At 56.7% G+C, this 27,421-nt stretch overlaps 2 protein-coding genes across 2 annotated transcripts; both read right to left on the bottom strand.

Annotated features, from left to right (window-relative positions):
- Positions 1 to 221: 221 nt before the first annotated feature.
- On the bottom strand, positions 222 to 6,668 carry PDXP (pyridoxal phosphatase). Its single transcript, XM_081128435.1, has 2 exons — positions 6,033 to 6,668; positions 222 to 1,584 (listed from the first exon to the last, which is right to left on the bottom strand). The coding sequence occupies exons 1-2, from the start codon at positions 6,604 to 6,606 to the stop codon at positions 1,268 to 1,270; spliced, it is 891 nt and encodes a 296-aa protein (XP_080984561.1). The 5' UTR covers positions 6,607 to 6,668; the 3' UTR covers positions 222 to 1,267.
- A 2,078-nt stretch (positions 6,669 to 8,746) lies between these two features.
- On the bottom strand, positions 8,747 to 21,318 carry SH3BP1 (SH3 domain binding protein 1). The gene is made up of 18 exons (XM_081127684.1): positions 21,134 to 21,318; positions 19,939 to 19,987; positions 19,602 to 19,706; positions 18,423 to 18,499; positions 18,005 to 18,116; positions 17,837 to 17,913; positions 17,206 to 17,350; positions 16,690 to 16,758; positions 16,442 to 16,532; positions 15,872 to 16,017; positions 15,043 to 15,154; positions 14,602 to 14,683; positions 14,443 to 14,523; positions 13,596 to 13,712; positions 12,548 to 12,645; positions 12,053 to 12,218; positions 11,012 to 11,106; positions 8,747 to 9,592 (listed from the first exon to the last, which is right to left on the bottom strand). The coding sequence occupies exons 1-18, from the start codon at positions 21,190 to 21,192 to the stop codon at positions 9,180 to 9,182; spliced, it is 2,094 nt and encodes a 697-aa protein (XP_080983810.1). The 5' UTR covers positions 21,193 to 21,318; the 3' UTR covers positions 8,747 to 9,179.
- Positions 21,319 to 27,421: the final 6,103 nt, after the last annotated feature.

Genomic DNA, 27,421 nt, shown 5'->3' with positions numbered 1-27,421 from the left:
AAAATGGGATGAGTGATACAAGCTTGCTGGGTTTTCTGAAACAAATGGCTACATAAAGACTCAGCCAGGGGCAACGTGCTACTGAGTTAGGTAGCAATGCAGAGCACCCTGGAACTGGGCTGGCTCACTTCGCACAGCGAGGGTCATGATGGGCCAGTTCTGGAGACCAGGCTCAGCCAGGGCCTCTGCCTCCCACCCGCCTCGGACAGACTTGAACCCACGCAGGTGCTCCCACTCCCCTTTATTAAGTACGGGAGGACTAGTTACAACAGGGGTGGAGGTGGCAGGGGAGGCCCAGCCCCCACCCCACCATCACTGGCACACGATAATAAATAAATAAATAGCTGGGGCGGGCACGGGGGAGAAGTGGCACAGCAAACAATGACGGCACAGGGATGGACACAAACGCCCCCACTCGAGCTATGGCCACCATCAACACTGGACTGGTACCATGATCAGAAGAGGGTGGGGCTCTCGGCTACAGAGGCCCTCAGAGCCACTGAGTGGCCCCCTGGATAGCAGTGTTGGTGGACGGGGTCTTTAGTATGTGGACCTTATTTATTGACAGAAATCTGGAACCCTGGCTCATCCAGTCAGACCCAGATTGTCAAGAGGCCACCGTCTCTCAGACTTCTGTTCTATTCAGGGTCATTATTAGCTGTCCTGATTGACCTACCCAGGAACTAGGACAAGAAAGGGTCATTGTCACAGCCTTATGATTGATCCAGTCAGACATCCAGGTCATTGCTACTTAGGCTCCCAACTGGTCCACTCAGGACCCAAAATCAATGAATCACTATGACTTAGCCTACTGAGTGGTCCATTCAGGGCTCAGGACAACATGGTTTGTGGTTACAAAGACCTCTCATTGGTCAACAGGAACCCAAGGCCAGGACCTAGGGAGCAGGTAGAGCTCTAGAGGCCCCAGGGAGGGGTGTAGGAATTCAGTGCTCAGGGTTGAGGGAAATCTTCAGTGGGTACCAGGGCCCAGTTTTCAACAAGGGAGGTCCCAGGGCAGGAAATAAGGCCACCTTGGCTGGGTCATGCCAGGGCAAACCAGTGGGGCAAGGGGGTCAGCAAAGAGTGCTCAGCCACCCCTGGGAGGGGGTATTAGGGCCCTAAAACCTTCCCTGGGTCCCAGCCCCACCAGGGTGTAGAAACTAGGGCCAGAGAGCCAGTGGCACTTAATGCAGCTCCCGGCCCATCACCTCCATCTACGGGATCAGGGTGGGGAAGGGGTGGGGCTGTGGTTGCAGATCAGGTGGGCTCAGTCCTCCAGCCCTCCCATTAAGTCTGCGATGCTCTCCACGTAGTAATGGGGCACCAGGTCCTGCTGGCTGGCTGCCAGGTAGGCCTGGGCCTCCTCCAGGCGAGACACGCCCGTGAGCGTGAGCACGGTGGTCATGCCACAGCGGTGGCCAAAGAGGATGTCGGTCTCCAGGCGGTCGCCCACCATGAGCATGCGGGCGGGGTCCACGCTGAAGTGCTCCTTGATGCACTCGAACATGTAAGGGCTGGGCTTGCCCACGACCAGGGCCTGGCGTCCTGAGGCGGTCTCTACCGCAGCAGCCAGGCTCCCTGTGCCTGCAGGGAGATGGAGACTCGGTCAGTGCAGGGAGGGGGCAGGGAAAGAATCCAGGCCCTGAAACTGGAATCCTGAGGGAGGCAGCTTAGCACGGGGGTACAATTAGGCACTGGAGCCCTGGCAGGGTAGCTTGGTTAGAGTGTCATCCCGATACACCCAGGTTGCGGGTTCAATCCCTGGTCAGGGCACATACAAGAATCAACCAATGACATAAGTAAGTGGAACAGCAAATTGATGTTTCTCTCTCTCCCTAGAGTCAAAAGGCCTGCTTCCAAATCTTACTGTAGTGGTGAAGAGCCCAGACTCTGCAACCAGATGCCTGAATTCAGACTCCATCTCCACCTTTCTCGGGCAGGCTCCTTAACCTCCCCATGCCTCAGTTTCCCCATCTTTACTATGGCACTTATCTCATGGGGGTATTGTAAGGACTGAATGAGCCAGTGCATGTACCTGGGTCTGTCTGAGGTTCACTATTCTACCCTGGCAGCTATGTGTCTTCAGGCAAGCCACTCCACCTCTCTGAGTTTCTTTGGACTTGCTGGAAAAGATCCAAGGAATGCCTGCCTTCAAAGAGGCGCCGCGCCCAGCTGGGTGTGGCTCAGCGGTTGAGCATTGACCTAGGATCCAGGAGATGGGGGTTAGATTCCCGTTCAGGGCACATGCCCGGGTTGTGGGCTCGATCCCCAATGACTCTCTCATCATTGATGTTTCTATTTCTCTCTCCCTCTGCTGCCCTCTCTCTGAAGTCAATAAAGAGATATAAAAAAAAAAAAAAAAAAAAAAAGAGGCGCCGCTGTAGGCATCCCAGGGCAAGTGCTTTGGAAATGGAAAAGCACTTCCCAAGCAGCAGGTGTGGTAATGGCTACAAGAACATGTATTCTTGGCACTGGAACTGGCACAGTGCTTTTGGAACACAGCAGGGCACAGAAACGTTCGCACCTCTGACCCAGCAGGTTTCCACCGGGACAGTGGTCACAAGAAGAGAATTCAGACTGGAGACAAAAAGCTACATGCTTGAAAATGTCTGTGGCCACAGTGACTATAATACCCAAAATTGTGGACCACGCCCAAGTGGTTAACAATAGGAGGACTGTTTAGAAAAGGACAGTTCTGACTCCTCGCCATGTGCCCCACACAATGAGTCCACTGTGCCCACCCCACAGGCACATCTTTGTGCCAGAATGTTCTGCCTTCACACTAATGTCCCTGAACAAATGATGATGATAATAATAATCACAATTTATTAAGCACATTTTAAAGCGCCAAGGGATGTGCTGGGTGTTCATGAAAGCCCATTTTACAGATGAGAAAACTGACGCCCAGTGACATTAAGTAACTTGTCCAGGGTTGCACAGCTTAAAAAGTGGCAGATAAATTGCATTCAGGTAGGTATGACTCACTCATGTGCTGGGCCAGCTTCTACTCATTTGGGAGCGCTAAGTGTTTCATTTTCAGGAATTCTGTGAGCTGGTGGTTAAACAAAGCCATTGTTTAAAGTCCACTTACATAAACTTACAATCAAATGAATTATGTTTAAAACAAAGGTAATACATTCTCAAAACTCATCACTTCCTAATAATTTTACCAATATCTATGCTTGTAAGATGATGTATATCTGTACCAAAGGAAATACTATATAATGGTGTGCACACATCTTCCCAATTCTGTGTTCAGTAACTTCACATTGGTAGCATGAAAATCCACCATGGTGGGAGTATTTGCACCACAGACATGGGCGAATGGTATAAATCAGGGCTCCCCAAATGACTACACATTTATCAGTACACTGCTGGTCTGGCCTCAAGGGCTCTGGCCTCCTATCTCCTGTCTCACAGCCTATTAAGCCAAAGGCTCAGAAGGGTCAAGTGGCCCCAGACAAGGAGAACTTCCCCTGTGTCACAGGACCAGGGCAGAGCTGGCTCAGAGCAATACCACTGGGCGGTTCTCCCTGACATTTGACTTAGAACTCGCCTACTTGTTTTCGTAAGTGGGTAGGGAAGAAAAGCCATTTGCCCCCTTGGTGAGAGACTCTTTCTAGGATGGGCTCAACTGAGTCACCCTCGAGTTTCTCTCGGCTCAAGAAAGTTCTCAGCTGTCAGCTTCTTCCTCTTTCATCAGGACAGGGCAGATCATCCTCGGCCCCCATTTCACCCTCTCGGCTAATATCTACTGAGACCCATATACACACCGGGCACTGTGCTAGGCACTGGGATAGAGCAGTGAACACAAGGAGCCCTACCCTGGGGGAGTGAACGTCTTAGCTGGGGAGTCTGTGAACTCAATTCAGTCCTCAGACCACCACGGTCTCCTCTTAACATCCTATAATCCAAGACTGTCACATGTTTTGGTGGTGACGTATTCCTGACACAGCAGGCATTTCTATTTGCCAGCTCAAGTGGCTGCCACATGGTTTTAAGGTAAACATAATTTAGGAAACCTGCAGAGGGAGGGGACACTGAGGTGAGAGATCTGCATTATTTCAGATTTTATGCATAACGGAGGCCTTTATTAATATTTGTAACCACTGTCTCAAAGCTGCATCGTTCAGTGTACAGACCTGACAGCACTGCTATACTTCTGTACTTGTTAAACCTCTGCCTCCCCCTCTAGGCTGTGGGAATGACTGGCAGTGCACAGCCAACCGGGTGCTGAGACGGAAGGGGCAGGAGCGGGCAGGGCCTGCCCTCTCCCGTTATTCCACACCACCCTTCCTGAGTCCTGGGGGCCTCTTAACCCACAGCCTTAATCTGAGCTTTGAGGCCTCCGGGGAGAAACTCACTTTTCACAGCATGGCCTAGACAGGCAGGAGCTGCTGCAGCTGGGGGAGCCCTCACTTTGGGTTTATAGGAAAACTGAGGTTGAAGTGGTCATGCAGCAAGTAGGCATGCAACAGAGCTAGGACAGGCCTAGAACTATAGATTCCCAGCCTAGAACTGGTTCTGCCATAGCCCAAGCTCTGTTCTATGTTTCTTTTTCTTTTTTTAACGCAATTTCCTTTTTTAGTAAGATGGCTTTAAAGAAAAATGTCTTTATTGATTTCAGAAAGAGGGAGAGAGATAGAAACATCAATGATGAGAGAGTCATTGATTGGCTGCTTCCAGCATGCCCCCCACTGGGGTAGAGCCTGAAACCTGGGCATGTGCCCTGACTGGGAATCGAACTACGATCTCCTGGATCAAAGGTTCATGCTCAACTGCTGAGCCACGCTGACTGGGCTTTTCTTTTTTTAAAAAAGATATGTTTTTATTGACTGTAGTGAGAAAGGGAGAGAGATAGAAACAATGTGGATCGGCTGCCTCCTGCACGCCCCCTACTGGGGATCAAGCCCACAACCTGGGCATATGCTCTGACTGGGAATGGAACCAGGGACCTCTGGTTTTGGTACCAGGCTTTGGTATCAACAACTGTTTGGGTCAGTCGCCAGCAAGGAGGGAGTGATGGGAGAGCTGTCCCTGACCTCAGCCTACTCACTGGGGTACTGACTTGTCCACACACTCACTACTGTCAATTAACGTCTGCTACCATCTGCTCTTGTCTAAGTTGAACCGTCCAAGATGTAGGAACCTCCACCTGTTCCTGCCTCCTCTGCAGGTCTGAGTACCCCGATGACAGCAGTGAAGAAAGAGTGCCTTCAATGGAGGGGGTGGGGGTTGGGTGGCCACAAGAGCCAAGTTCAGGTCCCTGAACTCTTGGGCAGCTCACTCCCCTTCTCTTAGCCTCAGTTCCTTTAACTGACAAATGGGACAATAACCCCCATCTCCAGAATAATTTGGAAACGAAATAACGGATACTGAGGTGCTATAACATGGGCTCTGGATACAATTTACATCATCTGAGTACCTGTGCACACAGATCCCGCTTCATTCTGATGAAACCGGCGTGGTTAGCATTCCCATTTGACAGCCAGGGGAGATGCTCTGAGGTTATGTAATGAACAAGATTACAGAGCCCTGGAGCTGGAACTGGACTCAGGTCAAACTCCAACCACCTCCTGTGCTCCTGCACACCTGCCTCCGGACATGGTGTTCCAACTCCCCAACAGGAAGACCATCCTTCCAGGTTTTGTCCTCAAATCTCCCATCTCACCCCAACAGCAGGTGAGACAAAATGACAGGATTCCTTGGGGCTGGTTCAGAAAGGTTAGGGGCTGGGAGTCAGGGTATCTGGATTCCGCCTGCAATCCCAAGAGCCATAGGGGGCCTCAATTTCCTCATCTGTCAAACGGGGACACCACTGCTGTCCCCTCACAGTGTGGCAGCTGCAAGAATTACCAGGCCTTGACACGAAAGCACCCTGGGCTCTTTCTGGGTGGTAGCCGCGCTAGCAACCCTCCTGTTCCCTGCCTGTCACCCGGCCACGCCCCTCCCCCGACCCTCACCACCAGGCATGAAGGTGAAATACCAGGTCGTCCCCTTCACCTCGCTTTCCTTGCCACCCTCGCGCTCACCAGGGGTCCGGCTGCCGTCGCTGAGCGGGTGCCACGGATCGCGGTCAGTAGCCACAAGCAGGCAGTCGGGGTCGCGCAGGTGCGCACACGCCTCGCTCAGCTTGGCAAAGGAAAAGTGCTCGTCGTAGCCCACGAGCACCGCACGCACGCGCGGGGCCGCGCCCGGGTCTTCGCCGGGGTCCCCGGCTAAGCGCAGCCCCGCGGCGCGCAGCTCGGCGCGCAGCCCCTCGCCGCCCAGCACGAACACTGCGCCCGGCGCGTCCGGCGGCCCCGGCAGGCGCTCGCGCAGCAAGCGCGCGGCGCACAGCGCGGAGCTGAAGAGCTGCTCAGCGCGCAGCCCACCGAAGCCGAGGCGCGCGAAGCGGAGGGCCAGCTCCGGCCGCGCGCGCCGGCTGTTGTTGCTCACGAACAGCGCCGCCTTGCCGGCCTGCGCCAGCCGCTCCACCAGCTCCGGCGCGCCCGGTACGACGCGCTCGCCGTTCCACAGCACCCCGTCGCAGTCGAACAGGACCCCCTGCGCCCGGCCCAGCACGTCGCGCAGGGCCGCGCCGCACAGCCGCTCGCAGCGCGCCATGCAGCCAGCTGGCTGCCCGCACGCCCGCGCCGCGCCGCTTTCTTTCCGCGGGCACGGTGCGCTCGCCCGCATCCCGCTGCCTCGCACCAGCCAATCGGAGCGCCGGGAGGGCCAGGGGGCGGGGTTACAGTCTGGCTCGCGGCCAATGGGGGCGAAAGTCTCGGAAAGGAGCGAGGCTGCGAGTAAGCGGAGCTTGGAGAGAAGGGCGGAATCGCTGTCGGCTCCGAGGGGAGAGCACCAATGAGGACCTCGCTTGGTCATTCGCCCTGCCTCCCGGCTCTGCTGGGCCAGTCGCCGCTGAGTTTTAACCCCGATTAGCCTCTCACATGGGTGGGAGCCTGGGAGACTGACGCTCTTCTTGGCCAATAACGAGTTACAAGTAGAAAATGTGGCGCGAATAGCGCTATGCCCCCAGCCAATCAGAAGCTTAGGAGAGCTGGTTACTAAGAGGAAAGCAGATGCTAAAGGAGATGTCTTTGGGTCATTATCTCCTTGCCCTCTGAACTGTGGATGCTCCAGGTCTGAGCGAAGTTGCGAGAAGCATGTGGGGATGATGGGGACAGAGGCGCATGGTGTCTGCTTGAGCGCCGGGGCCCTTGGCTACACCAGTGCTTCTCTAGGCTGGCTGTGCTGCAGTCCCCTGGAGCACTTATTTTTAGATATAATTTACATACAGTAAGATGTGTAGATCTTAAGTGTAAAGTCTGATGACTTGACAAATTCTTTTTAAAAATACCCATGCATGGTAGGACCCCAGAAAGTCTGCTTTAATTGTTTTTGGTGTAGCCTGGCGTTTTTGGTTTCTTTGTTTTTAATTACCAAGGATTCTACTGTGAGGCCAGAGTGGAGAGGCTCTGGGCCAGAGGCAGCCTGTCACCAACCACCCCAGGGAGAGAAAGAGCTAGAGCAGCAGTGGCCAGTTGCCCGGGGCAGTGATGGGGTGGGCAGCAGTGGCCAGTTGCCCGGGGCAGTGATGGGGTGAGCAGCAGTGGCCAGTTGCCCGGGGCAGTGATGGGGTGAGCAGCAGTGGCCAGTTGCCCGGGGCAGTGATGGGGTGAGCAGCAGTGGCCAGTTGCCCGGGGCAGTGATGGGGTGAGCAGCAGTGGCCAGTTGCCCGGGGCAGTGATGGGGTGAGCAGCAGTGGCCAGTTGCCCGGGGCAGTGATGGGGTGGGCAGCAGTGGCCAGTTGCCTGGGGCAGTGATGGGGTGAGCAGGATGCCAAGGCCCCCCTTGGGGAGGGATGTCTGAGAAGGCTCTGAAGACCTATTTGACCGCCAGAAGCAACAGGAGCTCCAGAGATCTGGGCAAAGCCACATCTGGTAACCCAGCCTTTAAGTGCAGATACTTTGTTCCCCAATGCCGTGGCCTTTGTCACAGGTGCCTAGGTGGTCTCCATGGCTTGGAATGTTCTTCCTTCTTCCCTGACTTTTTTACTTGGCCAGCTCTTCAAAGACTCCCCTTGCATATCACCTCCTCTAGGAAGCTTTCCTTGACCTCCACCATACCGACCCACTACAATATGGGCTCCCAGTTGTCATGATACTTGATTGTAATGATCAGTTCTGCCTGTCCCCAGGAGCATCTACGGCTGTGTCAGGGACCTAGCCTAGGGTCTGGTAGAGCAGCCTCAGGGAAGGTTTACAGACAGATCCATCCCTGCTCCTGGGTACACCTTCCCTGCCTTCTCTAGGAACACTGCAGATGGGGGACCCGGCATCAAGAGCAACCATCACTCATAGGGCACTTTTGTGTGCAAGGGTGGTGCTTAGGTCTCTACAGGAGTGTCTCATTTAATCACCAGAACACTTCTGTGGTGGAAGTTGTAACCTGGTTTCCCAGATAAGGAAACCAGAACACGGAGAAATTAAGTAAATTGCCCAGGATGTGAGGGACAGGCCCAGGCTCTGGAGTCAGTCAGACCTGGGTCCCAATCCCAGGTCCATGCCTCACTCACCGTGTGACCTTGGAAGGTCATGTTCTTGGCCTGTCTCCTCACCTGTAAGAGGTCAGGGGGTTTACTCCCCAGGGAGAGGATTAAATGGAAATCATGCACAGAAAAGCAGTGTGTAGCCTAGAGGAAGTGCTTAAAAACTTCAGCTGTTATCATTTCAGACAGGAAGGACAGGAGGCAAAGAATAGGTCATTTTTCCCCCTTTATGAAAGTGGCTTCTTTATTTTGAGTACAGAAAATAAAGCTATCTTTTGGGCAGCTGCTCCAGTTTTGTCCAAAATAATTTATTTACCTGCCTTACAAAAAACACGTTGTCAAGAGAAAAATCAAAGTCCTGTAGGAGCAGGCAAGCTCTCCTTCCTTCTGGTGGCTCCCGTGGGACCTTGCTGGAGAGTGGGGAGTGGGCTCAGCCCCCAAGCCCAGGGAGGATCCAAGAAGAACAGGACTGGAAGTAGAGGACTGTCCTGAGTCCTCTTTGCCGTGGGGGCTGACCCAGCAGGCACCAAGGCACTTGTAGGCAAAGGCGGTAGGCCCCCATCCCTTAGGAGGGGTGAGGGCTGTGTCCTGGGAGGACAAGGTGGGAGGGAGGGGACACTAGGGCTGTTGGGGAGGAGCCACTAGTTCAATCGTTCTCTGAGGCAAGGCTCCTGGGCCGAGGCTGAGGGGGCATAGCTGCAGGAGTGGGGGTGCTGCCTACAGCCTCAGGGGTGCCCCCATCCTCTGTGGCCGCCCCCAGGTCTACCTGTGCAGCCATGCTTAGAGAGACTGGGCTGGAGGAGGCAGGACCCGGGGAGGTCTGGCTGGGGGAGGCTGGTGAACGCCGGCTCTGGCGCCGAGCAGGCTGGGGAGGAATGGGGGGCAATGGGGGTGGCACTGTGGGAGCCCGGAGGCTGCTGCCAACCAGACGGCGGGGCAGAGCCCGAGGGGTCACAGGACTGCCAGAGCCAGGGGGCAGAGGTGGGGCTGGAGGGGAGGAGCGGGTGCTGGAGACCTGCGGGGGTGGCATGGTAGGCCGGGCTGGTGCTGGGCGTTTGGCTGTAGAGGAAGGAAGGGGGCAGTAAGGTGTCTATATCACCTATGGCAAACCCACCAAGCTTGATTCAACCTCAGGACCTTTGAATTGGCTCTTTCTTCTGTGGGGATACTGTTCCTATGGCTGGCTCCTCATCACTCAAGCCTCGCTACACCTCCTCAGCTAGAGTACTTCCCTGCCCTGTCACATTTTCCAGTTCTTTTTTTCCCCACAGGACTTTCTGCCCTCTGAAATTATCTTGCCAGTTTTTATTTTGCTTGAATATTGCTTGTCTCCCCCACTAAAACGTAAACTAAGTGTGGCCATCTTATGTGCAGCTGCCTAGCACAGTGCTGGGCACAGAGTAGATGTTCAGCACACTCCTGTCGAATTAAGAAATGCTGCCTGTTCTCCTGACACTTGGGTCTTGCTCACCTCCTCTCAGAAGCCCACCAGAACTACCCCACCCCAGCTCAGAGATCGCGCTGCACAATTCTTTTGTCCAGAGTCAGTCAAAGGGCTGGGTGGGTCCAGGAGATCTGGACTCTGGTCCTAGCTCTGCCTCCACCCGCTATGGGATTTGCACAAATCACTTGCCCCCTGGGGGCTGTTTCCTCATTGGCAAGATGGGATGTACGCCTCAACCTCCTAGGGCTGATGTGACGACCAGATGTGGGTCCCAGCTCAAGGGATGTTGTGACAATCCATCAATTCGTGCTCAAGTGAGCAAATATCTCACTTGCCCCCAGTCCAGGAAAGGTGGCTAGATGCTCACTTCTTGCAGGAAGGTTCCTGTGTGACCCGCCAGCTCCTGCTGCCTGGAGGCTCCTGCAGCTGCTCCATCTACTCCTGCCCCTACGCTGTACACCCAGGTGGAAAACTTCAGAGCCTCCAGGTCTGGGCAGGGCCTCCCAAGGGTCCTCGTCACCCGGGCAGACTCCACACTTGAACCCTAGGCCTTCTCACCTGCCTGGTTTTTGGCCAACTCAATAGGTGCGTGTACCAAAGGGCTCAGAAGGAGGCCCCAGGTCCCCTCCCACCCCAGCCCCGCTGCCTCCCCTCCCTCACTGCCCTGAGGACTCTGTCCTTCCTCTTCACTCTGTGACCTTTGGGCTTCTCGAGGACCTCACTGCCCCCCACGCTCACGATGGCCAACCTTTAGCAAGCGTTTGCTGCATGAGCTAGGGAGCAGCATTTAATTCTCCAAACAGCCCTACGGGGTAGGTGCAGTTACTGTCCACAGAGGAGAAAGCTGAGGTGCAGGGAGGTGAAGTCACCTGCCCAAGGTCACAGAGCTGGACTCTGAGCCCAGAGTGTTAGGCAGCAGACTGGCTCCTAGCCGCCTGGATCCCCGGCCTCCCCTGGCCGCCTGAAAATATGGGACAGTCTGGACTGCCCGCCCCCACCCACCCTCTGTCCCCCTTCTCCCACGGCCAACTCACTCCTCCGAGCCATGTCCTCCGCTGGGGCAGCTGCCTCTGGGGGGCTCCTGTTGACCTTGGGGGAGGCCGGTCTGGGGGGCACCTCGGACTCTGTCCTGTGAAGGAAGAAGAGGGTCAGGGTCAAGCCTGCCATCTCCCAGACGTCTCCTGGGATCTTGGGAAGACTCCCAGCCAGCAGGCTGAGTTTGGGTCCCCCACATTGTGGCCAAGCCTGGGATCCGTCCCCAGGCTGCCCCCTGCCCCCGAGGGTTTACACCCAGATTCCCTGGACGCTATGTGACTCTGCCACAGTGTCTGTGGCCCCCTATGGGGCCAGGATTGGGGGAAGGAGGGAGGGGGAGAAAGCAGGCCCTCCCTCTGCCTCAGCTCTCAGCCTCCTTGTGATCTTTCTGGGATGTTCCGGCCGCTGGAAGCAGAGAGTGGACAAGTAGCAGAGAGGAGGCCTCCTGGCTCCCTCCAGGTCTCTGCTTGTTTCCCCTTGGTCCCCTCCCCTGCTCTGTTTTTTGCAGCACACACCCCTGCCTGACACTACATTGACCTTTTTGGGGGGTACTTGTTCTCTCCCCTCGCCCCCAGAACATATGCTCTAAGGGCAGCATCTGTCTCGCTCATCGGAGGAAATTCATGGCCAGGGCCCCGGTAGCCTGTGACAGCTGAGCAATCCCTGCCTGGCACGGAGGCACCGTGCACGGCAAGCGCAGCTTTCCAGCTTTCAGGGACCAAAGAGGACTGGAAGGTGTTTACGAATTCCACAATGACCAGCCCTCCAGTTCCCTACATCCACAGGGCCTGAAACAGTGCCTGGCATGTAGCAGGTGCTCAGCAAATAGCCATACAACGAACAAGGAAACGCATTAGAGGCTGAGAGGTATGTTCCCTCAGAGCCTCCACCCCACTCACTCCAACCCGGGGAACCTGGTATTTGGGATGTAAATACAACAATTACATTTCCTAAAATGCCACTGGAAGCCCTGAGAGATGGTGCCTCAGACTGGGCATCTTGGGGTTGGGACAGGGGCCATCATATCCGTGAGTTCTTACCTTTCCTTGGTAGCCACTGCGGCTGGGATTGGGGCTGGGGCAGCAGCTGGGGCAGTGGCCGGGGTGGGCACGGCAATGGCTGGAAGCTCCTCAGAAGCTGGCTTGTCGCCTGCCTTGTCCTGGGGGGTGGGGGCTGGGAACAGGCCTGACACGTTGAAATTGATGTCTGCAGGTAGAAGGGAGTAGGCCTTACTTTTCAGAGTCTCCACCAGCCTCCCCACTCCGCCAGTAACAGGACCACTCTCCCTTTTCCTGGACATCCTATGGACCATGATTTGCCTTCCCACCCCCCCAGGAGCCTCGCAACAATCCCATGAGGCAGGCAGGGTCATCCCTGTTTTACAGATAAGAAACTGAGGCTCAGAGTAGAGAAGCGACTTCCTCCAAGCTTCGTGCAGAGTGCACGGGGCTGCCAGGGACCGAAGCTGGTCTGTAGAGTACTGAGCTGGGCACAGGGGGCACAAAGGGGCACGCGCACACAGGCAGGGGGTTCACCTCCAGGAAAGAGGGTGTCTGCATTTTGTATCAGAGCCTCCACCACGCCCACCACCTGGATGGACGACACTGAGGCGGCATTCAGCTGGGCCTGGTCCCTGGGACAAAAGGGAGTGAAAGTGAGTCATCATTTAGCAAAGTCATAGTGGCCCCAACTCTGGCTGGCTCTGTGCTGGCCCCGGAGAATGGGATCAATCAGTCACATCCAATCCCTGTTCTCAAAAGCTCACAGATGCCCAGCCGGTGTGGCTCAGTGGTTGAGCAGTGACCTATGAACCTGGAGGTCATGGTTTGATTCCCGGTCAGGGCACACGCCCCGGTTTCCAGCTGGATCCCCAATAGGGGGTGTGCAGGAGGCAGCTGATCAATGACTCTCATCACTGATGTTTCTCTCTCTCTCTCTCTCTCCTGCTTCCTCTCTCTGAAATCAATAAAAACATAAAAAACAAACAAAAACTAACAGACACCGTGGATGGCAAACATGTCACCACACACCAAATTTGTCCCTTCACGCACAACAGGCATCACTAGTCGGTCACCACAGCTCTCGGTTCTTGGATCTAGGCAGCCGTGACCACATAACTGCATTCAACAAATGAATGGCATCCTTTTGCCACCCATGGCCAGGTGAACAATAACGACCGCTCACCTATGATGGCACTTTACAGTTTATAAAGCATTCCTCCATTCATTAGGTCACTGAATTCCCAAAGCAAAACTCCTTAGACTTTGTATAATTTCTAATTTACAGATGAAGAAGGGGAGGTTGAGAGAGTGACTTCCTAAGGCCCATCTCTGAGATGTAGAGGAGCTAGAACCAGATCTCGGGTCCCCAGCCTTCCAAGCGCCCCACTACCGCCATTACCCAGAATGCTATCTCAAAGCCCTGTGGGGTCCATGATCCCTTTGGGCTGCCCTTCATGGCAGCCTTGAGAATAGGAGCTGCTCAACCCATTCTAAGGATGAGGAAACGGAGGCCCAGGAGAAAGACAAACAGCAGACAGCTGGGGTGCGGACTGCCACCTTCCCCCTACCCATGGCCTCTCACCCTTCTTTCTCAGGGGGCCACAGCAGGTTGGGCCCCAAGACTATGGCGATGTTGCTGGGCGTCATCTTGTTCACCTCCTGATCCTCAGCCAGTCGTGCCAGGAACTTCATCAGGTACCTGGGGAGGCAGGAGGTAAGACTGGACCAGGGGCGGGGCATCAGCCACAAACACCCATCAACACCCCCCAAGACCACTGACATTCCTAGCCTGGGGTTTCGAAAGCGTGGCCAAGACAGCACATAGGCTGGTTTAAAACTTTTTAATAAGGAGTGTTATACTCTGTATTTTCTAGTGGAGGCACAAAATGGTCAATTCACCAGCTCAGGGCCACACAGTGGCGGAGGTGCGATTTGAAGCCAGGTGGTGTGGCTTCAAGGTATGTGTTTAGTTCAGTGTCAAGTATTTAAAAATATGACCAGTGTCCAGCCGGAGTGGCTCAGCGGTTGAGCATCGACCTGTGATCCAGGAGGTCACGGTGCGATTCCTGGCTGCGGGCTCGATCCCCAGCAGGGGGCGTGCAGGAGGCAGCCAGTTGATGCTTCTCTCTCATCACTGATGTTTCTCTCTCTCTCTCCCTCTCCCTTCCTCTCCCTGGGAAAATAAAAAGGCTAGTACAGTGCTCTCTTTGGCAGCACATGTAAAATTGGACTGATACAGAGATTAGCATGGGCCCTGTGCAAGGATGACACACAAACCCATGAAGCGTTCCATATTTAAAACAATAATAATAACAGTAAATAAAAATGTGACTAGTACATCGAAGCTGTGTTTTCAAAAATATTGCTTAGGACGAGTAGGCGGACTCAGACGCAGGCCTCGGAGGCCCAGGGGCCGGCGTGGGGCTCACCTGAGGTTACTGAAGTTCTCCTGGGGCAGGCGGCTGCACACCTCTTGGAGGGCCTCCAGCCGGGCTCCGGGCTCCTTCAGGCTGGGGAGAGCAGACCTGGTGAGCCAGCCCAGGGTGGCACCTTTACAGCCTCCTCTCCCCGGGACGCCCCCACCTCACCTGGCTGCCTTCATCCAATCATCATAGAGGTCAAAGGTCATCAGGGGCTCTGGCAGCTCTCGCAGATAGGACTTGAGGGCACCTGAAGTGGTGGTGTGAGCTCAGTCGCAGCCCAAACCTCTACCTTCACCCCAGTACCCAGCTCTCTCCATCTGCTAGGGGCCTCTGGCCCTCGTTCACACTAACATGTCCAGGTCTATCATTTCTTGGGCCATGGGCCCTTTAAGAGAAAATGGTGAAAGCTAGTATCTTGTTCTCAGAAAAGCATACATACATTTCAGGGGTTCACCATAGACCCCACTTTGAGGACCCCTGTGTCTCCTCAGCAAAGTATCAGGCTTTAAACCAAACTATCATGGGCCCATTTCAGGCAGCTGTGGTGAAGGGATCTGGGGGATGCCCCGGGGGACGCCCCCCCCCCGGGCTCCTTGGAGCAGGCACCTGCCACGGCGTGGGGGTCGGAGCAGAACTCCTGCAGGCTGCGGGGGTCCAAGGCCATCGTCTGCTTGAGGCGCTTCAGCACTGAGGCCCCAGCGGCGAGACGAAAGAGGCCCTGGGGTGCGAGAGGGACCAGGTAGGGTCATGGAGGGTGAGTGGGACAGGATAACTGGAAGGCTGTGCCTCACTCATGGCTTGGGGTAGGTGGCTGGCCCTTACTGGGCCTGTGTCCCCACTGGTCTGGCAGGCAGAGTGGACACCAGTGCCCATGGATCCTCTCAGCTCGCAAGGTCTTGGATTCGGAGCAAAGGGGTAGTCTGGGAGAGGCTGGGACAGGCGTCTGGCCAGGAGCGGAGGGGGAAGGAGGCCCTGCAGGATGTGGAGAAGCCTCAGTCTTGAGCAGCGCTGCCTCCTACGGGTCGGTCCTCAGGGAGGAGCCGGTGGACTAGCAGCACTGAGGGGTGAAGGACGGATGAGGGCAGTCTGCATGCGGCGACTGCACCCGAGTCCCTGGCGTGGCCGCCACCTTCTCATGGACCGCTGGGCACGGCTACCTCTGGACCTACGGCTCCCATTGTAACACGGAGCCACTGAGGGCTCCCTCCAAGGGTTACTGGGATAATTAAATTCCTCGATGCAAAGGGCTGATAGCCTGGACCCCAGGAGCATCACTGAGCGGGAGGTGGTACCACTTCAGCAACAGGGGGCCACGCCTTCTCCAGGGACCTCTGCTCTGAGGGCGGTTTTAAGGCACCGCATGGGCAGCACGCGGGAAGTCTGGGACAGACCGAGGGCCCCGGTGCTCCCGCCCCACCTGCCCCGTGGGTCCCACCTCTTCCTTCACGCCCTCAGAAAGCAGCATCAGGACGCAGGCCTCGATGGGCAGGGCAATGTCCCGGCCCAGCTCCTGCAGGTGAGCTCCCAGTGACACCCCATACACCCTGGAGAAGGGGGCGGTCATCATCGAAGGGGAGGGGTCTGCAGGGATGAGACACATCAGTGGCCCAGGTCCTCCCACCCATGGGCAGCTGGGCACCCCACCCCCGACATCCTCAAGGGACTGCAGCTTTGGCCAGTGGTACCACTTCCCACCCAACCATCCATGCCTGAAATCATCCAACACATCTCTCAAATCTGCCCACTCCCACTGCTTCCACCCCAATCCAGGCCACCATCACTTCCCTTCTGCCTCCTTAAAGGTCTCCTGGCTCCAGTCCTACAGGTTCCCCCCCATTCCACCCTCTACATAGCAATCTCTCTAATATAAATCTAATCGAGCCCTCCTCTGCTCAGAATTCATCTGTGGCTCCCTATTGCCTTTCAGGATGGAGTGCAACCTTCTTAACATGCCTGAAGACATGGGGGCCAGGAGTGTGGGGTCGGGGCCCATCTGTGTCCCCACCTGCTTGGCTGTGGTTCTCCTTCAGCTCAGCTAGGGCTGTGTCCAGAGAGCTCAGAGACTTGCGATGGTAATCAGCCTGAATCTCCATGAGCTGTGGGGACAAAGGGGGAGTGAGGGCAGCTGAGCCTCCCTCAGAGTCCACAAGAGCAGACTCCCTTCCCTCCCACCATCTAACAGAGGGTCTCAGGGGTCTCTGGCTCTGATGTCTACCCCTGAACTCTGGGTGGGTGGAGCGATCTTGGACTCACGTTTATGAAGTAATTGGCATAGGTGTCCTCCTTGGTGGCAAAGTGGTATAGGTCAGCCAAGTACTCGTCCTTGGGGACAGAGAAGGAAGGGCTTATTCAGTGAGGCTGGGGCCCAGAGGGTAAGCTGAAGCTCAGAGGGGTTAGTGACTTGCCCAGGCTCTGTGCAGAGGGTCCTAGCCAGCTCTCTTCTCTCTGCCAAGGTTTGCCCTTGGGGACAGCCCACAGGAAACCCCTTGAACTCCCGAGGGGCTTATACAGCTTCTAGTCCCCACCTGTGCCCCCATACCCTTAGCACAGTGCCTTGTGTTATGGACCATTCATTCATTCACCCTTCATTCATTCACTCACTTAGCAAAGACACCAAGACCCTGGTGAACCCCGGCTCCGCTGCTTCCTACTTATGTGGCCTTGAGCAAGTCACATTGCCTCAGGGCTCCAGTTTCCTCACCTATGAAATGAGGACAGTGCCCACCCCTGCCACCCCACACACCCGGAAAAGCCCAAGCGCCCCCGCACCTTGCACTGCTCCACCTTCCTCTTCAGCTCCTCCTCCTCCTCCTTGAGCGTCTCCACCTTGGTGGCCGTGGTGGTGTGGCTGTAACCGCCTGGGCCGCCACCCAGGCCCGGACCACTGCCTGAGTTCTTAGCTGCCTGGCTGAGCCTGGGGATGATCCCAAGATGGGGTGGTCACTGTTCCCATTGCATGTCCAGAGCCAAGTGTCCCCTCCATGTGCATGACCACCCAGGATTCTGGAATTTATAGATGCGAACCCCAGAACCCCACTGGGCCTGGGCCATGAGTGCTTGGGGGCGCCACCTGGTGGTCGGCTTAGGGGTCACAACCACCCAACTTCAGAGTAGAGGGTGAGGGCCCTCCTGCCATCTAGGGATCTTGGAAGATTGTTTATGGCTATCTTGGGCTTTGAGTTCACCCCAGCTGGCATAAGCATGTGCACACACATGCACAGAGGACCCTCACATGTACCCTCACCATATGTGTTCCTAGGACCAGATGTATGCACAAATATACACCCTGTATCCAGTGGGCCCTGCAGTGTCCTCCTATTGTGGGAAGGGCCTCGAAGCTCTGTGGCCACCTCGTGGGCTGACCTAGGCATGGACCCCACCCAGATGCTGTGGCTCCCACCTGCTCTTGAGGGTATTCCAGTCGGATACCAGCTTCTGCAGGCTTTTCTTGTGCTTGAGGATGGCTGGCAGCTCCTCCTAGGGGTGGGCATGGGGAGGGAGGGGGTGAGTGGGCTGGGGAGGTTGGGGCTAGAGACTGGGGAAGCTGCCAGCAGAGGGGTAGCATCACCTCACTCAGCCTGCTGAGTGGCTGCAGGACATCCCTCTCCAGGGTCATCTCAAACTCGGCGAGGATGCGAGCGAGCTGGTTCTGAATGGCACAGCTCATCTCCAAGGCCTTCCTGTGGACACAGCACCCAGTGGGCCCAGGCTCCTACAGCCCCTTGCCCCAATCTGGAAAGACCAGGTGAGGCTTCCTTCCTCCCCATCACCTCCTGCCCCTTCTGTCTCTCCTTCATCCTCGCTGAGCCCAACACCCTCCCAGACTTGGCAGCCCTCACTGACCTGGACTCTGTCCCCAGCCCAGACACTCTCCCAAGCCTGGTAATCCTTCCACTACGGCTGCCCTCCCTGCCCTGGACCCCCTCCCAGCCCAGATCCCTCCTTGGTCTCTCCAGGGGAAGGCTGAAGCCTCTGTCCGTGCTCACCCCATGCTAGAATCAGGGTCCAGCTCCTTGAAGCTCTCGGCCATTGTGGTGGACAGAGCCATGAGGGGAAGCTTCTTCTGCAGGGAGGGACAGGGCAGCTGTGAGCACGAGTGCCTGTGCTTGCCTGCTGGGCTCCCCTCCACCCTTCACGGTGTGTCCCTGGGGGGCAGAACCCCACTGAGGCACTGGGCTTGGGCAGGGGAGGAGGGAACCCAGGAGGGCCAGTCACAGGTGAGAGTGGAGGCCTGATGACGACAAGGCATGGTGGGAGTGACCTCTCCTTGGGACCATGTAAAGAGCTCCTACCCCTCTGGGGTCCCCTCCCTGCTCCCAGAAGCCACTTGATTGGGGTGGAAGGAAGGACCAAATCCTATTACAGACTAGAAAACTAAGAACAGAGGGCATGGAGTTTGCCAAGGTCACAGTTGGAGGGAGAATGGAGGAGCTGCAAGTAGGCCTTAAAGTGGGCTCTCCCCTGCCACAGGGCACATGGCTGATACAGCCACTGTGAAGCTCAAACCCTCCATGCTCCTACTGCTCCCCCTTTTCCCAGAGCTCTGGCCACAATGAATTGTTGACTGATTCCAAAACATGCCTGACCCACTCCCACCTAGAGTTAGAGAGAGCACCAGCTCTGGTCAGATGGCTCAGGGTTCAAATCTCAGCTTGTGTGACCTTGAGCGAGCCTCTTTACCTCTTCAAGTTTCCATTTCCTCATCTGTACAAGCGCTAATAGAGGCAGCCTCCTCCTACCATTGTTGTCTCAATGAGCCAGGCAAGGTACTGACACATCTTAGCAACAGACTAACAGTAACATCAGTCCATAAATACTGGCTGTTGATTAATACCGATGATGAGTATCACTCAAAATCCAGCTCAAATTCCACTTCCTTCAAGAAGCCCTCACAGACTGCCCCCGTTGAGAGGGCCTGCTCCATTCTAAGGGCTGACTGAACAAGCTCGGGTGCAGTCAGAGGTCTGGCCTTGGCTCACGGGATTGGAGTAGAGGGGGCTGGGTCAAAAAGGGGATGGGGAAGACATAGGGACCTTGGGAAAGAGCAGACTTCACCCCCTTGGGGCCAGAGGCTCAGACTGGCAGGGAGACCCCAGCCCTGACCTCACTCCCCCATTGGACAGAGGTGTCCGAGCCAGGCCCCCTTTCCTGGGACCCCCACTCACCACCCGCTTGTCCATATCCGACCCGCTCTGGCCCTGCAAACAGGCCTGCAGTCGCTTGTGGACATTGTGGGCCGCTCGCTTGGCTGGCTCCAGCCGCTGCTCTACCTGGGAGGGAGCAAGAGGGTTAAGGATCCCGGGAGGTTGTTGTCCCCCCTCCCCACTGCCCTGTTCTTTCTCAGAGCAGGAGCCACCTTTCTCTTCCCTTCTCCTGGGGACCCTATGGCCAACAGCTTGGGGTATGACTCAACAGAGGCCCCCAACTGGCGTCCCCGCCCGGCCCTCTGTTGACAGCCTGCATGGACCTGCCTTGCCACCCTTGGCTGGCCCAGGCATGTACCTGCTGGAGGTCCTCACCCAGGAACTCAGCAGTCTCCGTCTCTGGGGTGCTGTGGGATGGGGGTGGGTGGGGGGGAGAGAGCTTCTGATAAGCTGGCCCAGGTTAGGAAGCCCCCTGCCCCCACAAAGGGCACCTGGACCGCAGGTGCTTCCAGGACCCCTCCCAGCTGGGGCCCGCCCTGGGTGGCCTGCCTGCCTTATCCCAGTCAGAGCACATTCCACGGGGATGGCAATAGGATACACGGCTTTTCCTCCTCCACCCAGGGCTGAGTCCCAAGAGAGGGCGGGTGAAACCAAAGGGAAGGCTGGGGGAGCCACCCCAGGGCCCAGCCTCTCTCTTCTGCTGACCTGAGGAGAGGAGGCCTGGGCCGGCCCCAAGAAAGGGAAGTGTGTGAGCTCAGGCTCTTGGGCTGTCAGTCACATAGGACTCTGGACTATAGTGGTGGGCAGGTCCTGGGCCCCTGCCAGGGGACACGTGGGGACACAGGCCCAGAGCAAGGTGGCCCGACTGCCCAGGCCCACACAGGCATCTGTGCTAGTGTGAGACCAGAACCAGGTCTCTGGACACCCCGTCCCCTCCCCTGGGCCCAGAGATGGGAAACACCCAATGCAGGGGGAAGAGGAGAGAAGACAGGTCAGGGGAGCTCCCCAAACTTCCGGCCTTCACTCCCCCAGCTCAGGGGCTGGGGGTGGGAACCGAGAGGCCTGGGGATGTTTCCACCTGAGACTGGGAAGCAGAAGCAAGACAGAGAAGCAGGCCTCTGGGCTGGGGGGAGTGGGGCATACAGTGGGACAGGGACAGGCCCTTCTCCCCTCCCCCCAAATCTGGGGCCCTGACTGCCCCTCCCCCCACCAGACAACTAGAGATGGTTAACTGTCCCCATTGTACAGAGGGGACAAGTGAGACCAGGGAGAAGCGTCCACTCTGAGGCCTATGGAGGCAGAGAAGACTCAGCATCCTTGCTCCTCTCTGCACCCCTCTCCAATCAGGAGAAGGGTCCCCCCAAAGCCTGCGGCTCTCCTCCTTGCTCTGGCTGGGAGGTGGAGGTGACATTCAGAGGGGAGGAGGAGCGGCAGGCCTCTGGCTAGTCAGAGGGTGGCTGTCCAGCCGTCCGCAGCCTCCCCCGCTCACTCCTCCACCTTCCCTCGGGCTGTGCGGGGGTGAGCGCGGGGCAGAGGGACGGGTGGACACTCACCGTCCCAAGCCGCCCGTGTGGGCCAGCTGCCGCATGCGGTGCAGCTGCCTCTTCATCATCTTGGGGGCGCGCTGGCGGCCGCGGGGTCACGGCGGGGGTCGAGGGCCCGCAGCCCCCGGCCCAGCTGCCTCTGCCCGCAGCGCTCGCGCCGGGGCTGGTGGGCGGCGCTCTCCGCTTCCTGGGCCGGCGCGCTCCCGCCGCGCGCTCCCGCCCGGCCCGCGGCTCCGCCCCGGCCCCGGGTCACTCCTCCCGCCGAGTTCGGGTTCTCGCTCTCCCCGCCTTCCGGCTCCCCGCGGTCGCGGCCGTCCGAGCGTGTCGGGGGCCCGCCGCCCAGCCGCCCACAGGTGGTGTGCGCGGCTCCCCGAGCGCCTCACCGGTCCCGGCGGCGGGCAGCAGGTAAGCCCGCGCCTGCCACCCGCCTGCCGGGTGCCTGCCGCGCCCTGGGTGGAAATGACCTTTGCACCCCTCTCAGAGGGGAAAGAGGGTTCCATGCTTAGGAGACGGTGGCCAAGGACAGACCTCTCTGCCCCGGACTGGTGCCTGCGCCCCTGCTGGACAATGGCAGGGGGCTGTGGCTTCCTGGGGCCACCCTGCTGCTGTGCGCCCTTGGACAAGTCGCTGGAACTCTGGACTTGCTGTCTCGGATGGCCTGGTGAGCCAGCTGTCCTGGTCTTGTCTGGCTGAAAGAGCAGACAAGATACCTCCGCCTGCTCCTCCAGCATGCATGCTCCTGCTCCCCTCACCCCTTTAAAGGGTGTGTCCACCGCCCTCCAGCCCCAGCAAACACTCCCAGAGCAGTTCCCTGACACCCTGCTCTCTCCCCCAGCCCCTGCACCAACAGATTTCCTCCATCTGTCAAGTCCGTTCTGGCAAACCTCCTCAGTCCCCGCCCTTCTTTCTTGTAAGGCAGTGATATGGGTGCTGCTCTGCCCCTCCAAACTCAGTAGTAATCAGCTCTGGTTCTGCACACAGTACAGAGTGGGCATACAGTAGGTGCTCCATAACCGACTGCTAGTAAATGCAAGAATAGAGCCTTTGGGAAGCAGTAGGCTCTCCTTACTCTGAGCCCCTGCACCACTCAGGTTGCAGGAGCTCCCACTCTCCCAGTGTGGGGGAAGAGGGAGGGGCGTAGGGGAGAGTATTGCCTCACTCACTGCACTTTGATTTGCTGGAGTTTCAGTTCAGTTTGAGGATTACTTGAGCACCTACTTGTGTGAGTAGGCAGACCGGGCACTTCTCTATAGGGCACGACCTTGGCCTCAGACATCTCTGTTCCAGTGCCCAGCATGGGGCCTGGCTCACAGTGGGCACTTGCTGGACTCTGGCTGCCTCTCCACTCCCCAGAGGGAGAGCCAGGCAGGCCCCAGAGGGGTTGGGAGGGGTAGAGGAGGGAACCCCCAGATGTTGCTGCTTGAACCAGAGGCCCCCATCTGAGTGGAATCCTGACCAGAAGCTGGGAGGCTCCTGGATCAAAGGCTCAGGACAGGATGAGGAGACCCAGGGCAAGGTTCTCTTACTCACCTCCCTTCCCCCAACTGGAAGTCCCTTGAAGGGGATTCTAGAAAGGGGGCAGGGGCTTGAAGAATGCCTCCATGGAGGGAGACACAGTCCAGTGTAGACCTGGTTTCTTAAAATGTAGGGTTGCAATGTCTGGTTTCTAGTCCTGTCCTCTCCACCTTCCTCACTGGCCAGAATCCAGAACTTTGTGTTGGCTCAGTTTCCCCTGTCTCTGCAATGGGCACAACTTACTGTGTTAATTAGGAAACTGAAGACTCCCAAACCAGCAGCTTGACACCAGATTACCACTGTCCTGCCATCTGGGAGATCTACAGGCTACCTGGTGTCCCCACTCTGTTTCAGCCCCTCCTGCAGCCTGGACCACTGGGTCTGGGCTTGTCCACTTCCCCAGCTGGTCTGAAGGTCCCTGAGGATAAGGCCTGGCTTCTCCTGTCCTTCCTAGACTTGCCCAGGCCTGAGCCCCAGTTCCAGCCTAGGGAGGGGTCAGTCCATGTGGGCTGTAGCAGCAGCTGCTGTGGAAACACCCTGAGCCTTATCATCAGGCCACTTGAGCTCCAGGCTCCCCTCCAATCAGACTTACGAGTCTCCCCAGGAAAGGCACTTGACTTCTCTGTCCAGCCTGGGTGGGGCTGCTGTGCCTCTTGGCTAGGTGAGGAGTACATTTTAGGGTATATTTAAGTTCAAGCACACTTGGATGTTGAATCATAAAAGATTGGAAGCCCCAAAGGTTGGGTCATAGGCTGTTCCTTCAAAGGATGTTGTAACCAGAGATTTTTGGACTCAGAAGTTTCAATCAGTGGATGTTGAGATTACAGTTTTAGAACTGCAGATGTAGAAGGGGGACCTCAGAGGTCACCAGCCAACCCCTATTCCAGTCAAAAGACCTTTCACACTGCACTGCAAGGCTTTGTTGCCCTTGCTGGGTCTCCTCTCCAGGAGGGCCTGGGCCCTGTCTGGCTCATGCTGAAGCCCCCGGGCCTAACAATGTGCCATTGTCACAGGGGCTCAAAAAAACACACTTGTGATTCAAGGAGCTGACTTGAATCACAAGTGAAGATACTGCATCAGTGGACAGTTTTTTCCAGCCCCAAAGACAGTGCAAACTGAGCTTAAGGGTGTGGATGGAGCCAGCTAGCTGGGCTCAGCCTCTCACTAGCTGGGTGACCTAGGGTGAGGTAGTTGACCTCTCTGAGCCTTCGTGTCCTCCCCGGTAAAGTGGGACTAATAGTAACAGCATCTACCTGTGGTGAGGACTGATTGAGGACATGTAAGATGCTTAGAACAGTGCCTGACCATTTCTCACTCAGCCTGCAAAGCGAGGCACACAAACGCCCTTTACCCCCATTCCTGCCTCAGTTGCCCCCTAAATGTGTCCTGCTGCCTTGGGACAGTGGTATTTATTGTCATATACTTTAGCACACCCTCCAGTGAGGTTGGTATGGTTCTTCCCATTTTACAGGTGAGCAGACAGGTTCTTGGCCCGAGGTTCCTAGTTGGCTAAGTGGTAGAGGCCAAGTTAGAAAGCAGATCTGACACCAGATCTCCAAAGCCCCCACGTGCTCTCCTGCTGCACCAGAGGGCACAGTCTGAAGACCCAGAAATGCTGCTCCCTGACCCTGCCTTAATCCCCGTGGCTGCTTTGAGCCCAGAGGCCGCAGTATAGGCTGTCTGTGAAAATGTGACAGACTGGGAAGTGTCTGCTGCTGAAGCTAGAGCAGGATGTGGGCAGGGAGGCCAGTGGCTAGGCAGTGAAGTGGTGGTAGCGGGGGTCAGCTGCGGGGCTGCAGGACTGAGCAAGAATATCCCATTTTAGACACTTTGACGTATTGCTTGTTTGTGGCCATATCAGCGCTGCCTTCAGAGTAGAGGCTTCCACTCAGGGCGGTGAGGCAGGTGGTGTGATTGCTGGGGCTCTAAAAACTCCCTGGCCGCCTCAAGTCAGAAGGCCTTCCTAGGAAACCCTGGGGTGGGGCTGAGGCACAAGGGCTCCAGCACAATCTTGATGGCCCTAGAGAGCCTGTACCCTTAACCCCAGCCACAGAGGACGGCATCTGACAGAGGGCTGTGTCTGTGTGTGTGTTAGGCTCAGGAGGCAGGTGGCAATGGTCTGGGCCCTAAAATGGGGACACCAATGTCACTGGAGGACATGCTAAAGTACATGATGGTAAGTGGCCCTTATACATCCCCTGAGCCTGTTTCCCATTTCACAGGGCAGCTATGAGGATTAAGGGAGAGCTTGCATGCAGCAGGTCTAGCAGTGCCAGGCCTAGGGCTGGCTCCTGTCACCTGCCTGGCTGTGCCTGTGCCCTGGCCAGGAGGCCTACAGGGACTGGGGGTAGGGGCATCAAGAGCACAGCAGGGCCAGGCCAGGCGTGGCTCAGCAGTTGAGCATCTATCTAGGATCCAGGAGGTCGAGGTTCAATTCCTAATCAGGGCACATGCCCAGGTTGCGGGCTCAATCCCCAGTCGGGGGTGTGCAGGAGGCAGCCGATCAATGACTCTCTCATCATTGATGTTTCTATCTCTCTCTCTCTGAAATCAATAAAGATATATTTTTTTAAAAAAGAAAAGAGCACAGCAGACTGGTTCTCCAGGCAGCCTGCTTCTCTTGGCTGCCATGAACAGATGAGCAGTGTGCTGTGGTTGCTAAAAAAAAAAAAAGTGAGCTGCTGCCTCCAGCCACAAGTAGAAGTGGAAGTGTGGTTTCAAGGTCTGGGAAGTCCCACTGCTCCTGGGGTGGCAGTGGGGGGGAGTCACTCTTCAAGAGGCAGAGTACACTCCTTCCCTGTTCCCCCATTTCAGCCCATGGACTCTAGAGGCTCTGGGTCTCCCGGCCTCTGTCTGAATTGACACACGGTATTTGCAGAATGACTCCTCCAGGGAGTAGAAGCCAAGGGTCCCCTCCTCTGACTAGATGCAGGGCTTGCTGGGCACCTCATACTCTCTCCCTCCCAGCTCTCGGCATGTCATGCTGAGCTCTTGGCTCACTGGTTCCATGCCAGGCTGTGAGCTCTCTGAGGACAGGGTCGTCCCTGGCACAGGGGCTGCTGAAGGGGGACTTGCAGGACAGAAAGACAGTTGGATGGATAGACTATGAACAAGGGAAGGTGGGAAGTCCGAAAGACTGAAGGGATCTCCCTGTCCCTACATCATCTGGGTCATTCCACATTGACAGTCTGGGGTACTCTTTTGCCCAGACTCTTCAGAGGGTCCTTACAGCTCACAGGGTCCCTCCCACCTTTTAAAGCAAGGAACCTAGCCTGGCCGGGAGTGGCTCAGCGGTTGAGCATTGACCTAGGACCCCGGAGATCGCGGTTTGATTCCTGGTCAGGACACATGCCAGGGTTGCGGGCTCAATCCCTAGTAGGGGGCATGCAGGAGGCAGCTGATCAATGACTACTCTCTCATCATTGATGTTTCTATCTCTTCCTCTCTCTTTCTCTCTCTGAAATCAATAAAGATATATTTTAAAAAATAAAGGAACCTAAAGGCCAGAGAGGGAAGGACCTTGCTCAAAGTCACACAGCAAGCCAGGGACCCCACCGGAAGCAGTCCCAGACTCCAGCTGGCAGGCACACATCCCCACAACCTGCAACCCTTCATAGGCCAGCAGGATTGTGCTCCAGATGGTGCTTCCAGGGCCCAGGGGGACCTTACAGGGAGTAGGGTTGTTTACTTGAAGGAAGAACCTTCTGACTGGACTGTCTTTTGGAGACATCACAAGTGCTCAGGAGTTCTGTTCAGGGGGAGGGAAACAGGAGCTGGGAGGGCAGTGTCCAGGAGATGCTAGAAGGTTCCAGCAGGCAAGGGGCTGGAGGTTCCACTGTTATTTCCTCAGCAGCATGGCATATGTGGAGCTCTCCGCCTGCCCTTCAGTGTCACCTGGCACAGAGAAGCGTCCTTCACTTGCCCAGTGGAAGCTGGGGAGTCAGACGTGCTCGCTCTGGGAAAACGAGCAAGCTGGGCTATCCTCCAGCACATCTCAATAGTATCTAAGGAAAGGGGTTTGGTGGCCAAGTTCAGATGGGAACACTAGGTCAGACAAAGTGAAACTGGTTTCTACAGGCAGGACTTCCCATTATCTAGTAATGGGAAGAAATGGCAGGCAGCTTTCCCCACTTATCTGAGCAGGAACCCTCTCCTGCAGCGTGGTGGGCTGGCTCTGAACCCTTGGGCAAATCCCTGTGCTAACCCCCTCGCTCAGCTCAGAGCTGGTTGGCTCTCAGCTGCATAGCTTCTAAGCCACTCCCTGGGCCTGGACCTCAGCCTCCCAGTTAAAAGAAAACTGCTAACACCAGGGGGAAGTTCGCAGCAGCTGGGAGTGGCGGGAGGCCCAGTGTAGGGTTCCCGGCCCCTCCAGAAACAAGCCACAACTGGTGCCCAGCTTCCTGGGAGCAGCCTCTGGGGAAAGGGAGAAGCTGAGGTGCAGACATCCGGGGCGGTGCTGCGTCGCAGTTGTGTTTTGAGGGCTGAGTGCAAGTAGGAGGAAGTTGTGAGCAGCCAGGGCTCCTGACAAGCTGGAGAAAGCGGCTGCTCACTTCCAGCTGTGCCGGCTCTGGGCCCACCACAGCCCTGAGCCCTCTCTGGTGACTCAGCACAGGCCACAGGGGCCCAAGCAGGGCCTCTTCCTGTGCAGGGCTCAGGGGTGGTGGGGAGAGGAGCCATGGCCTGATTTCCAGAGGCAGAGAGGTCTGCAGGGTAGCCCTGTGACCTCCCACTCCTGGACCCCTCCTGTCTCCTTTCACCTCAGAAGGGGCACAAGAGCAGGTT

The sequence above is a fragment of the Miniopterus schreibersii genome (genome assembly GCF_964146895.1).
Source record: "Miniopterus schreibersii genome assembly, chromosome: 2".
NCBI classification, from domain to species: domain Eukaryota; kingdom Metazoa; phylum Chordata; class Mammalia; order Chiroptera; family Miniopteridae; genus Miniopterus; species Miniopterus schreibersii.
The sequence above is the reverse complement of the archived record's forward strand: the minus strand, read 5'-3'. Positions and strand labels throughout refer to the sequence as shown.

Coding starts and splice junctions, on each gene's coding strand:
- SH3BP1 (XM_081127684.1), bottom strand. CDS start 21,192: ATGATGAAGAGGCAGCTGCACCGCATGCGGCAGCTGGCCCACACGGGC. Junction 16,533..16,689: donor ATGCCAATTACTTCATAAAC/GTGAGTCCAAGA, acceptor TTGTCCCCACAG/CTCATGGAGATTCAGGCTGA. Junction 14,524..14,601: donor GATTGGATGAAGGCAGCCAG/GTGAGGTGGGGG, acceptor TGCTCTCCCCAG/CCTGAAGGAGCCCGGAGCCC.
- PDXP (XM_081128435.1), bottom strand. CDS start 6,606: ATGGCGCGCTGCGAGCGGCTGTGCGGCGCGGCCCTGCGCGACGTGCTG. Junction 1,585..6,032: donor CGACGGCAGCCGGACCCCTG/GTGAGCGCGAGG, acceptor ATCTCCCTGCAG/GCACAGGGAGCCTGGCTGCT.